We start from the raw sequence: 12,534 nt of genomic DNA on the forward strand, positions 1-12,534 counted from the left end.
CAGAGAGAGACACACACAAGATCCAATTCAGTCAACCAGTCTAAATATATTGAATTTGAATCTTACAATGAGATCATCCCATAAAAAGGCTTCCTCTCTCTCTCTCTCTCTCTCACACTCACACACACACACACACACACACACACACACACACACACACACACACAGACACAGACACAGAGAAGTAAGTTTCTAGCTCAGTCAAGCAGCCTTGGAGCTGCTGAATTTGAATCCACCAATCAGAGAGCCTGTGCACTTTTTCCCGCCAAAACAGGTGCACGCAGCACAGAGAGACACAGGATTTTTGCAGTCTATTTCTCATAATGACGACTCCCCTCAAACAAATGACCATAATTTCCTAACCGTAGGGGCTAGAACGGTCATTCTTACACCGTTTTGTTCAGAAGAGATGGGGGAATCTTAAAGTGTTGACAATTTATCATTACAATATGAATTATTAAAGATAATTGACTTCTAATGCACCATAACTGAGTAGAGCAAAGCAAAAACTGCCTTGACTTGCCCTCAAACAACGCTTTCTAACTCTAAATCTATTTGGAGTATCAATATCATTCTTTCACCGTAAGAGACAGCAGGCTTTGGTGAACAATCATGGAAATTTTCAGGTCTCTGTGGAAATCCATTAAAAAGATATGACGAGAGAAAAAAGTGGTTCATTTCCAGAGTTTGAAATCTGAAGAAATCTGAGCGAAGGACGAATTTCCTACCCTCAAACAAGTCTAACTCATTTCAGAACGGTAATAGGTGAGAAAATAATTCTTGAATTGTGAGCGTCAGGAGTGTCTGAAGATATACTGGGACAAGCCTTATGTCTTAACTTTGCTTCGTTGAGGAGATATGACGATTCGAATATGCCTCTCATTACAGAAATCAAGCGGTGATTTTGAACAAGCTCTCCATTGACTTTCTATGGAGAGTTTTGCGACTTTGTGTTGGTCTGAGGAGATTTGCCAAAATTCTATAAATCCCACAACAATGATAGTGACATTTTCGGAAACCCAGCAAAAATACCTACGTTTTGATGTATAATTTGTGGAAGTTGAGTGAAGATTGAGCAAGTAGCAAGAAGTTGTTCGGACATGAAGAGAAGACTGCAAAACCTTCAGTGGCAGACTGGAAGCCAAGTGCATAGCAACCATAACAACGCATGTATTTTGTGAAAAATCACAATTTTGCAACTGAAAACTTTAAGAGGCATAAAGGTAAAACGGTAAAAGATTTGAAAAAGCTGAATCATACCTGAATAGCCCAATAATTTGAGAACATTTTAAAGTTTGAATGGTTGTTCTACGTGAAAATATGAGGAAGTAGTTAAGTTTCAGAAACAAGCAAATTTTAGCAGAATTGCAGAAGTTTCCCATTCATTTCAATGGGACAAATTAAGCTTAATATTTTAAAAAGTATAATAGTGAAAAATACCAAAAGACATAGCAGGAATTAGCAGAAATAGCAGAATATTTTAAAATTTGAACGGTGAAAATCGGCTGAAAATTGTGGAAGTAGTTAAGTGCCAAAAAGTGTACGGAAGTCCCAAGAGGAACTCAATAGTGTGGATGCTTAAAGCATCCACACAATAATAAAGAATAAAGAGAAACAGGAACTCAATAGTGTGGATGCTTAAAGCATCCACACAATAATAATAATAAAGAATAAAGAGAAACAGGAACTCAATAGTGTGGATGCTTAAAGCATCCACACAATAATAAAGAATAAAGAGAAACAGGAACTCAATAGTGTGGATGCTTAAAGCATCCACACAACTAGAAAAATTTGCATTTCCTGCGAAAATGCAGTGTGGATGCTTTAAAGCTGAAGCTGTATGCAAAAACTAGCTGAAAAAGCTGAAAAGTTGCAGAAATTGTAAAAACTTTGCAGAAGCAAAGGAACTTTGCTAAAATGTAATAACTTAGCAGAACTGCAATATCTTAGAGGAAACATAATACTTGGCAGAAATACAATAGCATAGCAGAACTTAGCAGAAATATTGTAACTTACCAGAAACATGACAACTTCTCAAAAAATACAAGAATTTAGGAGAAATAGTATAAGATAACAGAAAGAATATATTTAGCCAAAAATACTTAAACATTACAGAAACACTATGATTTAGAAAAATAGTACAACATAGCAGAAATACTGTGTTTTACCAGAGACACTGTGATGAACTATGAATATTGTAATTTTAAATTAATACTATGTTTTAGCACAAATACTATAATTTGGCAGAAATACTATCATTTGGCAGAAATACTATGATTCAGCACAAATACTCTGGTTTAGCACAAATATTATAAGATAGCAGAAATACAATTATATAGCAGAAATGCTATATTTAGAAAGAAAAATATAATATAGTAGAAATAGTATGATTTAGCAGAAATACTACAATATAGCATAATAACAATGATTTAGAACAAATACTATGATTGAGCAGAATAGTTATAACTTAAGTGAAAATACTGGAAAACTAAAGTGACAAGCTGAGAAAAAAACAGAATATGCTTAAGCTGTCTCAAAACTAATTATTGTTCAACTGTGGGGAAAAAAAGAAATACAAATAAATAAATACAGAAATGTAACGGTGTGTTCACACCGAACGCGATGGACGCGAATAAAACGCCCCAAACGCCCCTAATTTGACGCGTGTACATTCGCGTCTCAACGCGTGAACCGGAAATGTGGGAGTTTCCATCTTTGCAAGATGGCAGCTGTCGAGCTAGCGCTTGAAGAGAGAGTCTCCCTTCTCTATTTACTGTGGAGAGCAGAGCAGCAGCGTAAAAGACGTCCTCGCCGTACCTGGGTCCATCAAGTCCTCCAGGCGCGTGAGCAGTTTGGTGAGTTTCACCATTTGCTCCAGGAGCTGCGCCTGGATGACGGCAGATTCCAGCGATATCATCGTCTGTCACCCGGCCAGTTTGAGGACCTGCTTTCCCGCGTCGGTCCCAGAATCGCCCGCCTAGACACCAATTACAGGCGCTCAATCCCACCTGCAGAGCGCCTGTCCGTCTGCCTGAGGTTAGTAAAAGTGGTCAATACGGTAGTCCTTTATTGATACCTGTGCTAATATATGCTAAACCATCCATTTATACACTGCTAACATGGATGTGCTATGCTAACAGTGAATGCTGTCGGCGTTTACTGATGGCATAGCACATCCATGTTAGCAGTGTATCGTGTATACACTGCTAACATGGATGTGCTATAACAGTGAATGCTGTCGGCGTGTATAAACTATCGTTTATACACTGCTAACATGGATGTGCTATGCTAACAGTGAATGCTGTCGGCGTTTACTGATGGCATAGCACATCCATGTTAGCAGTGTATCGTGTATACACTGCTAACATGGATGTGCTATAACAGTGAATGCTGTCGGCGTGTATAAACTATCGTTTATACACTGCTAACATGGATGTGCTATGCTAACAGTGAATGCTGTCGGCGTTTACTGATGGCATAGCACATCCATGTTAGCAGTGTATCGTGTATACACTGCTAACATGGATGTGCTATAACAGTGAATGCTGTCGGCGTGTATAAACTATCGTTTATACACTGCTAACATGGATGTGCTATGCTAACAGTGAATGCTGTCGGCGTTTACTGATGGCATAGCACATCCATGTTATCAGTGTATCGTGTATACACTGCTAACATGGATGTGCTATAACAGTGAATGCTGTCGGCGTGTATAAACTATCGTTTATACACTGCTAACATGGATGTGCTATGCTAACAGTGAATGCTGTCGGCGTTTACTGATGGCATAGCACATCCATGTTAGCAGTGTATCGTGTATACACTGCTAACATGGATGTGCTATAACAGTGAATGCTGTCGGCGTGTATAAACTATCGTTTATACACTGCTAACATGGATGTGCTATGCTAACAGTGAATGCTGTCGGCGTTTACTGATGGCATAGCACATCCATGTTATCAGTGTATCGTGTATACACTGCTAACATGGATGTGCTATAACAGTGAATGCTGTCGGCGTGTATAAACTATCGTTTATACACTGCTAACATGGATGTGCTATGCTAACAGTGAATGCTGTCGGCGTTTACTGATGGCATAGCACATCCATGTTAGCAGTGTATCGTTTATACACTGCTAACATGGATGTGCTATGCTAACAGTGAATGCTCTCGGTGTTTACCGATAGCAAACTGGTACTGTTTATAATATTTCTAGTGATACTCAGATGGTCTCATCAAGTCCCGATTTAATTCGATTTATGCTGTTATCAGTGGTTGAATGATAGCATGGCTGTGGTGTCATAGGTATGCTCTCGGTGTTTGCTGATATCAAACTGGTATTAGGACCACTGTGGGTTAATCTTTGTAGTGATACACACTCCTTTTTGTTTATTTATACCTGGTTTAATTTCTGGGATAGTTGAATATTTGTATATAATCACTGCAGACTGTTTTAGATTATATCAAATATATATCATGTAATTATCCTTATAATTACAAAATGTTTTATGTAAGATTTATGTTTTGGAATTTGTAATTTTGGAATTTCAATAATGTATTTTGTAACTGCAGTACACATAATACACATTTTAAACAATTTTGTCCAGGTTCCTTGCCACCGGGGACTCCTTCAGGACCATCACGTTCAGTTTTCGAGTCGGTGTGTCCACGGTGAGCCAGATCATCCCCCAGGTAGCGACGGCCATCTGGGACTGTCTAGTGGACGATTTCATGGCTGTGCCTTCAACTGAAGACTGGCGGTCCATCGCAGAGTGTGTGAAGGCAACGTGTGTTCTCCACAATTTTCTGCGCTGTGTGGACGAGAGAGGGGCACCTGCTGTGAGGGGTGTGGCACCTGCTGTGGTGGAGCCGTTGCAAGGCCTGGGTCGTGTAGCAGCAAACAACTCCTCCAGAGAGGCTGTCCTGGTGAGGGAGAAGTTCATGGCCCACTTCTCGGCAGAGGGAGCTGTGTCTTGGCAACCAAAGGAGTAGCCTGTTTGAAGTCTGAGTGACTTCCCCACAACGGCTCTTTTAAGAGCCACCCACAAACCTCTAAAGAGTGTTCCTGTCTTTTTAAAATTTTCTTAATAAATGGATCTCTACTCCAAAATAACCTAACCTCTCTTTATTCTCTTAAGTAACTTGTCTTCACTATGTTCCTATAACCAGTGTGATGCAAAAGTTTGAGCAACCTTATTAATAGTCATTATTTTCCTGTATGAATCGGTTACAGTAAAAAATGTCAATTACATATATCATATAGGAGACACACACATTGATATACACTACATATTTATGTTATTTCTCTTTTTATGTGTTGCCAATATATGCACCTGCTTTATTTAGTGTAAAGTTATTGCACACTTTCTGTAAATCCAGTGAACTGCATTTCACTTCTCAAATATCACTGTGTGTGTCTCCTATATGATGTATTTAACTGACAATTTAAATTGTGACAAATAACGATTTGTACAGGACAATGATGGCTATTAACAAGGTTGCCCAAACTTTTGCATCCCACTGTATCAGTATATTTTGTCATTAGTATAATATGAAATAAATTCTACTTGTGTCAAGTCGGGTGCCAATATTTGCTGTGTAGTAGAACAGAGACATTTGTCATTATAAATGTTTATTTGATAAAATATATAAATTCAGTAATAAAAAGATTCAACATAAATATATGAAATTTAACTATTTACAGAGAGACAGGAATAAAAAGGACCCAGCTTGGAGTGGAAGAGCCTCAGGGGAGAAGGAGGAGAAGAATAAGAACATTGTTTCTGCCCTGGAGAGCTGCTGCCTCATCAGAAAACTACTGATCATTAGGGTCCAATGTTTCCAAATTTAGCACAGCTGTGCTGTTGTCAAAAACTAATTTATGAATTTGGAATTTCACGAATTCTCGTGTCTGAGGCGGCATGCTCTCCAGAGCAGGAACAAGGCCGAGGAGGAAATACTCTGTTGCAGACGGGCGTGGCCTCTTTAGGGACTCCAGGATAGCCAGCTCCACCGCCGATGGACCATCCTGGGACCCTTCCCTCGACCGCCTTCGAGCTCTCCTCCTCTGTGGGCCTGTAAAAAACAGAACAAAACACCACAAAGAAATGAGAAGGCTGCTACTAGATTGTCATTTTCAAAATTGAAAAAAACCAGGATATGAACAGATTGGTTGTAGATATTTAGTAAAGGTGATCACAAGGGAATCCAAGCAAGTAAAAAGCTATCAGTGCTTGATGTTCATACCTGTGGGTGCAGCAGCAGGAGTGGAGGGACCAGGGACTGGGGAGTCAGGAGAAGCAACAGGGGAGGACTCTGCTGCATGATAACTTGACTCTATCAAGACAATATTAAATGTTAACAGGTTGAAGACAATAGTCATAGAGAATATTATATTATTATATACTTATTATTATATACAGTGGTCTCCCATTTATTGCAGCACATGAACAGTAGTCACAGTTCTCACAAGTTGATTCTCAAAGTGCAAACCTTTGTCGATTTTAAAACGTAAAAGTATTATGCCGCGCTTTTTCTCCGTCTGCGGCGCCACTTTTGTGCGCCTTTTTTGCTCCCGGTGCAGGTGTCTATTTCCGAATGAGGGTCATAGTTATGAGTGTTTTTGTGCTGTTTTTTTCTATTTGAAGTGATGGTTATCAAAACCAAACATGATAAGTTTGGCAAGCGCAGGAGACACGACACGGAGGAGATTTGTCATTTGGGCTGCAGAATGCAATGCGCATCGTTGAAAGCTGTACGGTGCAATAAAAAAAATCAGCGAAAAGGCGAGGCAGTGACGGATGAACAGCGGGACTACTTTATACTGTTTATTAATAAACAAAATATATTCCTGTATGACAACACGCATAAATTAACTGCCTACATTAATTAATTGTAAACATACCTTCTGACTGACACTCCCCTGCTGCCTCTTCGGGCTGTCCCTGGTCCTCGGGGGAGAAGTTCTCCACGGTCCGCACCATATTACCGCTGGTCTCCCGCGGGGTGAGGAAGGGGTCCAGAAACCCCATGACCGCGAAGAACTTCCATCTCCTCCCCGATCCTGCTGCAGACCCACTCCTCTTCTCCTTCTCTGACCTCTTCTCCTTATTATAGGTGTCCCTGAGGCTCTTCCACTTTCTCCTGCAGATGTCCTCTGAATAAACGCATTATCTGGTTAGCGGAAAGGTATTTGTACAACAGTGGGAAAATCGCGGGACAGTAGGCGCGCTTGCTAGCTTTTGCACGGCTTCATCGGGTCAGTCTGAAAATTAAAAAGAAGAAGGAATGAACTTACCAGGTTGCCCGATCTCCTCACTTATGTGTCTCCAAGCTAGGTCCTTTTTATTCCTGTCTCGGTAGAAATAGGAGCTGGCATCATATAGCTCGGGGTGGTTAGCCACGGCGCTGATCAGCTTTTCCTCCATACTGAATGAAGAATGAAGGGCTTTGGCTGGATCTGCCCCTTTGACCTAGGTCAGAGCCACGTCACCAGGCTCCTGATTGGTTGTCGCGGCGCGATTTGACGCTGGAGTTCAGATTTTTCCAACTCGAGCGGTAGACGCGAAACGCGCGTATGCACAAAGTGCAACACAAAAACTCACGCGCGTGGTTTTATTCGCGCGTCAAACGCGCCTGACGCGCTACACTGACGCGCGTTTCGCGCGTCAAACGCGCCTGACGCGCTACACTGACGCGCGTTTCACGCGTTTTGGCGTTTTCGCGACGCAAATCTGCTTCCGAATTTTCGCGGGACCCGCAATCGCGCGTCATCGCGCCTTTCCATTGACTTTACATGTAAACCTGACGCTCTATTCGCGTCCATCGCGTTCGGTGTGAACACACCGTAAAGAGAGAGACACACACACAGGGTCTATGCCAGTCAAACAATGAGATGCTGCCCTAAAGAGGGTCTTTCTCTCTCTCTCTCTCTGTCTCTCTGTCTCTCTCTGCCTCTGTCTCTCTCACACACACACACAGGGAGAGAAGCAAGTTTCTAGGTCAGTCAAGCAGCCTGGGAGCTGATAAATTTGAATCCACCAATCAGAGAGGCTGTGTACTTTTCCCGCCAAAACAGGTGCACACACGCAGCACAGAGACAGGATTTTTGTAGTCTATTTCTCATAGTGAGGATTCCCCTCAAACAAATGACCATAATTTCCTAACCGTAGGGGCAAGAACGGTCATTTTTACACAGTTTTGTTCATAAGAGATGGGGGAATCGTCAAGTGTTGACAATTTATCATTAAAATATGAATTTTTTGAGATATATGACATGGATGACGGGTTGGTTTAGAAGCCACGAAGGCCCCAATATGCAAATTTGAATGCCTCAGCCCACATATATGATTGGCTGGCTGGGAAGCCGTGGAGGCCCTGATATGTAAATTTGAATGTCTCAGGCCTCACAGAGGATTGGCTGCCTGGGGACCTGGCAGTAATATATGGAAATAGTATGATTAAGCATAAATACTACATTTAGTAGAAATACTATATTTTAGCACAAATACTATAAAAAACAGAAATAGTATGATTAAGCATAAATACTACATTTAGTAGAAATACTATATTTTAGCACAAATACTATAAAAAGCAGAATTACTAAAATTTAGCAGATATACTATATTAAGCACAAATCTTATAAAAAGCAGAAATAGTATGATTAAGCATAAATACTACATTTAGTAGAAATACTATGTTTTAGCACAAATACTATAAAAAGCAGAAATACTATATTAAGCAATATAAATATCCTATAAAAATCCTATAAAAAGCAAAAATACTATACTGTGATTTGGTAGAAAAACTATAATTATTCAGAAATACTATATTTGGCAGAAATACTATATTTAGCACAAATCTTATAAAATAGCAGAAATAGTATGATTTAGCACAATAGTAATATCTTATACAGAAAAATTGGAAAAGCAAAATGGACAGCTGAAAAAATGCTGAACATGCTGAGGGTCCCTCAAATATGCTTGTTAAATGAAAAAAATCGGCAAAAAAAAATATAACAGAGACACACACACAAGATCCAATTCAGTCAACCACTCTAAATATATTGAATTTGAATCTTACAATGAGATCATCCCATTAAAAGACTTTCTCTCTCTCTCTCGCTCTCTGTCACACACACACACACACACACACACACACACACACACACACACACACACACACACACACACAGAGGGAGAGAGAAGTAAGTTTCTAGCTCAGTCAAGCAGCCTGGGAGCTGCTGAATTTGAATCCACCAATCAGAGAGCCTGTGCACTTTTTCCCGCCAAAACAGGTGCACGCAGCACAGAGAGACACAGGATTTTTGCAGTCTATTTCTCATAATGACGACTCCCCTCAAACAAATGACCATAATTTCCTAACCGTAGGGGCTAGAACAGTCATTCTTACATCGTTTTGTTCAGAAGAGATGGGGGAATCTTAAAGTGTTGACAATTTATCATTAAAATATGAATTATTAAAGATATTTGACTTCTAATGCACCATAACTGAGTAGAGCAAAGCAAAAACTGCCTTGACTTGCCCTCAAACAACGCTTTCTAACTCTAAATCTATTTGGAGTATCAATATCATTCTTTCACCGTAAGAGACAGCAGGCTTTGGTGAACAATCATGGAAATTTTCAGGTCTCTGTGGAAATCCATTAAAAAGATATGACGAGAGAAATGTGGTTCATTTCCAGAGTTTGAAATCTGAAGAAATCTGAGCGAAGGACGAATTTCCTACCGTCAAACAAGTCTAACTCATTTCAGAACGGTAATAGGTGAGAAAATAATTCTTGAATTGTGAGCGTCACGAGTGTCTGAAGATATACTGGGACAAGCCTTATGTCTTAACTTTGCTTCATTAAGGAGATATGACGATTCGAATATGCCTCTCATTACAGAAATCAAGCGGTGATTTTGAACAAACTCTCCATTGACTTTCTATGGAGAGTTTTGCGACTTTGTGTTGGTCTGAGGAGATTTGCCAAAATTCTATAAATCCCACAACAATGATAGTGACATTTTCGGAAAGCCAGCAAAAATACCTACGTTTTGATGTATAATTTGTGGAAGTTGAGTGAAAATTGAGCAAGTAGCAAGAAGTTGTTCGGACATGAAGAGAAGACTGCAAAACCTTCAGTGGCACACTGGAAGCCAAGTGCATAGCAACCATAACAATGCATGTATTTTGTGAAAAATCACAATTTTGCAAGTGAAAACTTTAAGAGGCATAAAAGTAAAACGGTAAAAGATTTGAAAAAGCTGATTTATACCTGAATAGCCCAATAATTTGAGAACATTTTAAAGTTTGAATGGTTGTTCTACGTGAAAATATGAGGAAGTAGTTAAGTTTCAAAAACAAGAAAATTTTAGCAGAATTGCAGAAGTTTCCCATTCATTTCAATGGGACAAATTAAGCTTAATATTTTAAAAAGTATAATAGTGAAAAATACAAAAAGACATAGCACACATTAGCAGAAATAGCAGAATAGTTTAAAATTTGAACGGTGAAAATCGGCTGAAAATTGTGGAAGTAGTTAAGTGCCAAAAAGTGTACGGAAGTATCAAGAGGAACTCAATAGTGTGGATGCTTAAAGCATCCACACAATAAAGAATAAAGAGAAACAGGAACTCAATAGTGTGGATGCTTAAAGCATCCACACAACTAGAAAAATTTGCATTTCCTGCGAAAATGCAGTGTGGATGCTTAAAGCTGAAGCTGTATGCAAAAAGTAGCTGAAAAAGCTGAAAAGTTGCAGAAATTGTAAAAACTTTGCAGAAGCAAAAGAAGTTTGCTAAAATGGAATAACTTAGCAGAACTGCAATATCTTAGAGGAAACATAATACTTGGCAGAAATACAATAGCATAGCAGAATTTAGCAGAAATATTGTAACTTACCAGAAACATGATAACTTCTCAAAAATACAAGAATTTAGGAGAAATAGTATAAGATAACAGAAAGAATATATTTAGCCAAAAATACTTAAACATTACAGAAACACTATGATTTAGAAAAATAGTACAACAGAGCAGAAATATTGTGATTTACCAGAGACACTGTGATGAACTATGAATATTGTAATTTTAAATTAAGACTATGTTTTAGCACAAATATTATAATTTGGCAGAAATACTATAATTTAGCAGAAATACTATATTAAGCACAAATCCTATAAAAAGCAGAAATGGTATGATTAAGCATAAATACTACATTTAGTAGAAATACTTTGTTTTAGCACAAATCCCATAAAAAGCAGAAATACTGTACTATGATTTAGTAGAAAAACTATAATTAATCAGAAATACTAAATTTAGCAGAAATACTATATTAAGCACAAATCCTATGAAAAGCAGAAATAATATGATTAAGCATAAATACTACATTTAGCAGAAATACTATATTAAGCACAAATCTTATAAAAAGCAGCAATACTATATTAAGCACAAATCTTATAAAAAGCAGAAATACTATATTAAGCACAAATCCTATAAAAGCAGAAATAGTATATTAAGCACAAATCTTATAAAATAGCAGAAATAGTATGATTTAGCACAATAGTAATAAGTTAAACAGAAAAATTGGAAAAGCAAAATGGACAGCTGAAAAAATGCTGAACATGCTGAGGGTCCCTCAAATATACTTGTTAAATGACAAAAATCTGAAAAAAAATTTATGACAGCCACACAATTACAAATATGTACACATGAGGAAACACACATGCACAGAGAGACACACACACAAGATCCAATTCAGTCAACCAGTCTAACTATATTCAATTTAAATCCTTCAATGACATGCTGCCAAATAAGGGCAGGGTCCTCTCTCTCCCACTAAACACACACACACACACACACACACACACACACACACACACACACACACACACACACACACACACACACACACACAGAGGGAGAGAGCTGCCGAATTTAAATCCACCAATCAGAGTGGCTGTTTACGTTTTCCCGCCAAAACAGGTGCATCTTTTTACACACGCAGCACAGAGAGGCACAGGATTATTGCAGTCTATTTCTCATAGTGAGGACTCCCCTCAAACAAATGACCATAATTTCCTAACTGTAGGGGCTAGAGCGGTCATTCTTACACCGTTTTGTTCAGAAGTGATTGGGGAATCTTCAAGTGTTGACAATTTATCATTCAAATATGAATTTTTAGAGATATATGACATGGATGACTTATTGACTTAGAAGCCACGAATTCCCCATTATGCAAATTTGAATGGCTCAGGCCACATATATGATTGGCTGGCTGGGAAGCCATGCAGGCCCTGATTTGTGGATTTGAATTCCTCAGCCCTGATATGATTGGCTGGCTTAGAAGCCATGAAGGCCCCAATATGCAAATTTGAATGCCTCAGGACACATATATGATTGGCTGGGAAGCCGTGCAGGCCCTGATTTGAAAATTTGAATGTCTCAGTCCTCAGAGAGGATTGGCTGCCTGGGGACCTGGCAGATATATATATAGAAATACTATGATTAAGCATAAATACTACATTTAGTAG

At 38.9% G+C, this 12,534-nt stretch overlaps 2 protein-coding genes across 2 annotated transcripts; one reads left to right on the forward strand and one right to left on the reverse strand.

Moving 5' to 3' along the window:
* The first annotated feature begins 2,713 nt into the window (after positions 1–2,713).
* Positions 2,714–5,200, forward strand: LOC146661461 (uncharacterized). Its single transcript, XM_085417721.1, has 2 exons — positions 2,714–3,036; positions 4,609–5,200. The coding sequence occupies exons 1-2, from the start codon at positions 2,723–2,725 to the stop codon at positions 4,991–4,993; spliced, it is 699 nt and encodes a 232-aa protein (XP_085273847.1). The 5' UTR covers positions 2,714–2,722; the 3' UTR covers positions 4,994–5,200.
* Positions 5,201–5,592: 392 nt separating this feature from the next.
* Positions 5,593–7,826, reverse strand: LOC146661462 (uncharacterized). The gene is made up of 4 exons (XM_085417720.1): positions 7,299–7,826; positions 6,906–7,157; positions 6,248–6,337; positions 5,593–6,076 (listed from the first exon to the last, which is right to left on the reverse strand). Exons 1-4 carry the CDS (start codon positions 7,426–7,428, stop codon positions 5,817–5,819), a joined length of 732 nt encoding a protein of 243 aa, XP_085273846.1. The 5' UTR covers positions 7,429–7,826; the 3' UTR covers positions 5,593–5,816.
* Positions 7,827–12,534: the final 4,708 nt, after the last annotated feature.

The sequence above is a fragment of the Rhamphochromis longiceps genome, linkage group LG9 (genome assembly GCF_057381845.1).
Source record: "Rhamphochromis longiceps isolate RC_006_pf linkage group LG9, R_longiceps_female_GT1.1, whole genome shotgun sequence".
Lineage (NCBI taxonomy): Eukaryota > Metazoa > Chordata > Actinopteri > Cichliformes > Cichlidae > Rhamphochromis > Rhamphochromis longiceps.

Coding starts and splice junctions, on each gene's coding strand:
- LOC146661462 (XM_085417720.1), bottom strand. CDS start 7,428: ATGGAGGAAAAGCTGATCAGCGCCGTGGCTAACCACCCCGAGCTATAT. Junction 6,338..6,905: donor AGGGGAGTGTCAGTCAGAAG/GTATGTTTACAA, acceptor TTGTCTTGATAG/AGTCAAGTTATCATGCAGCA. Junction 6,077..6,247: donor TCCTGCTGCTGCACCCACAG/GTATGAACATCA, acceptor TGTTTTTTACAG/GCCCACAGAGGAGGAGAGCT.
- LOC146661461 (XM_085417721.1), top strand. CDS start 2,723: ATGGCAGCTGTCGAGCTAGCGCTTGAAGAGAGAGTCTCCCTTCTCTAT. Junction 3,037..4,608: donor CGCCTGTCCGTCTGCCTGAG/GTTAGTAAAAGT, acceptor AATTTTGTCCAG/GTTCCTTGCCACCGGGGACT.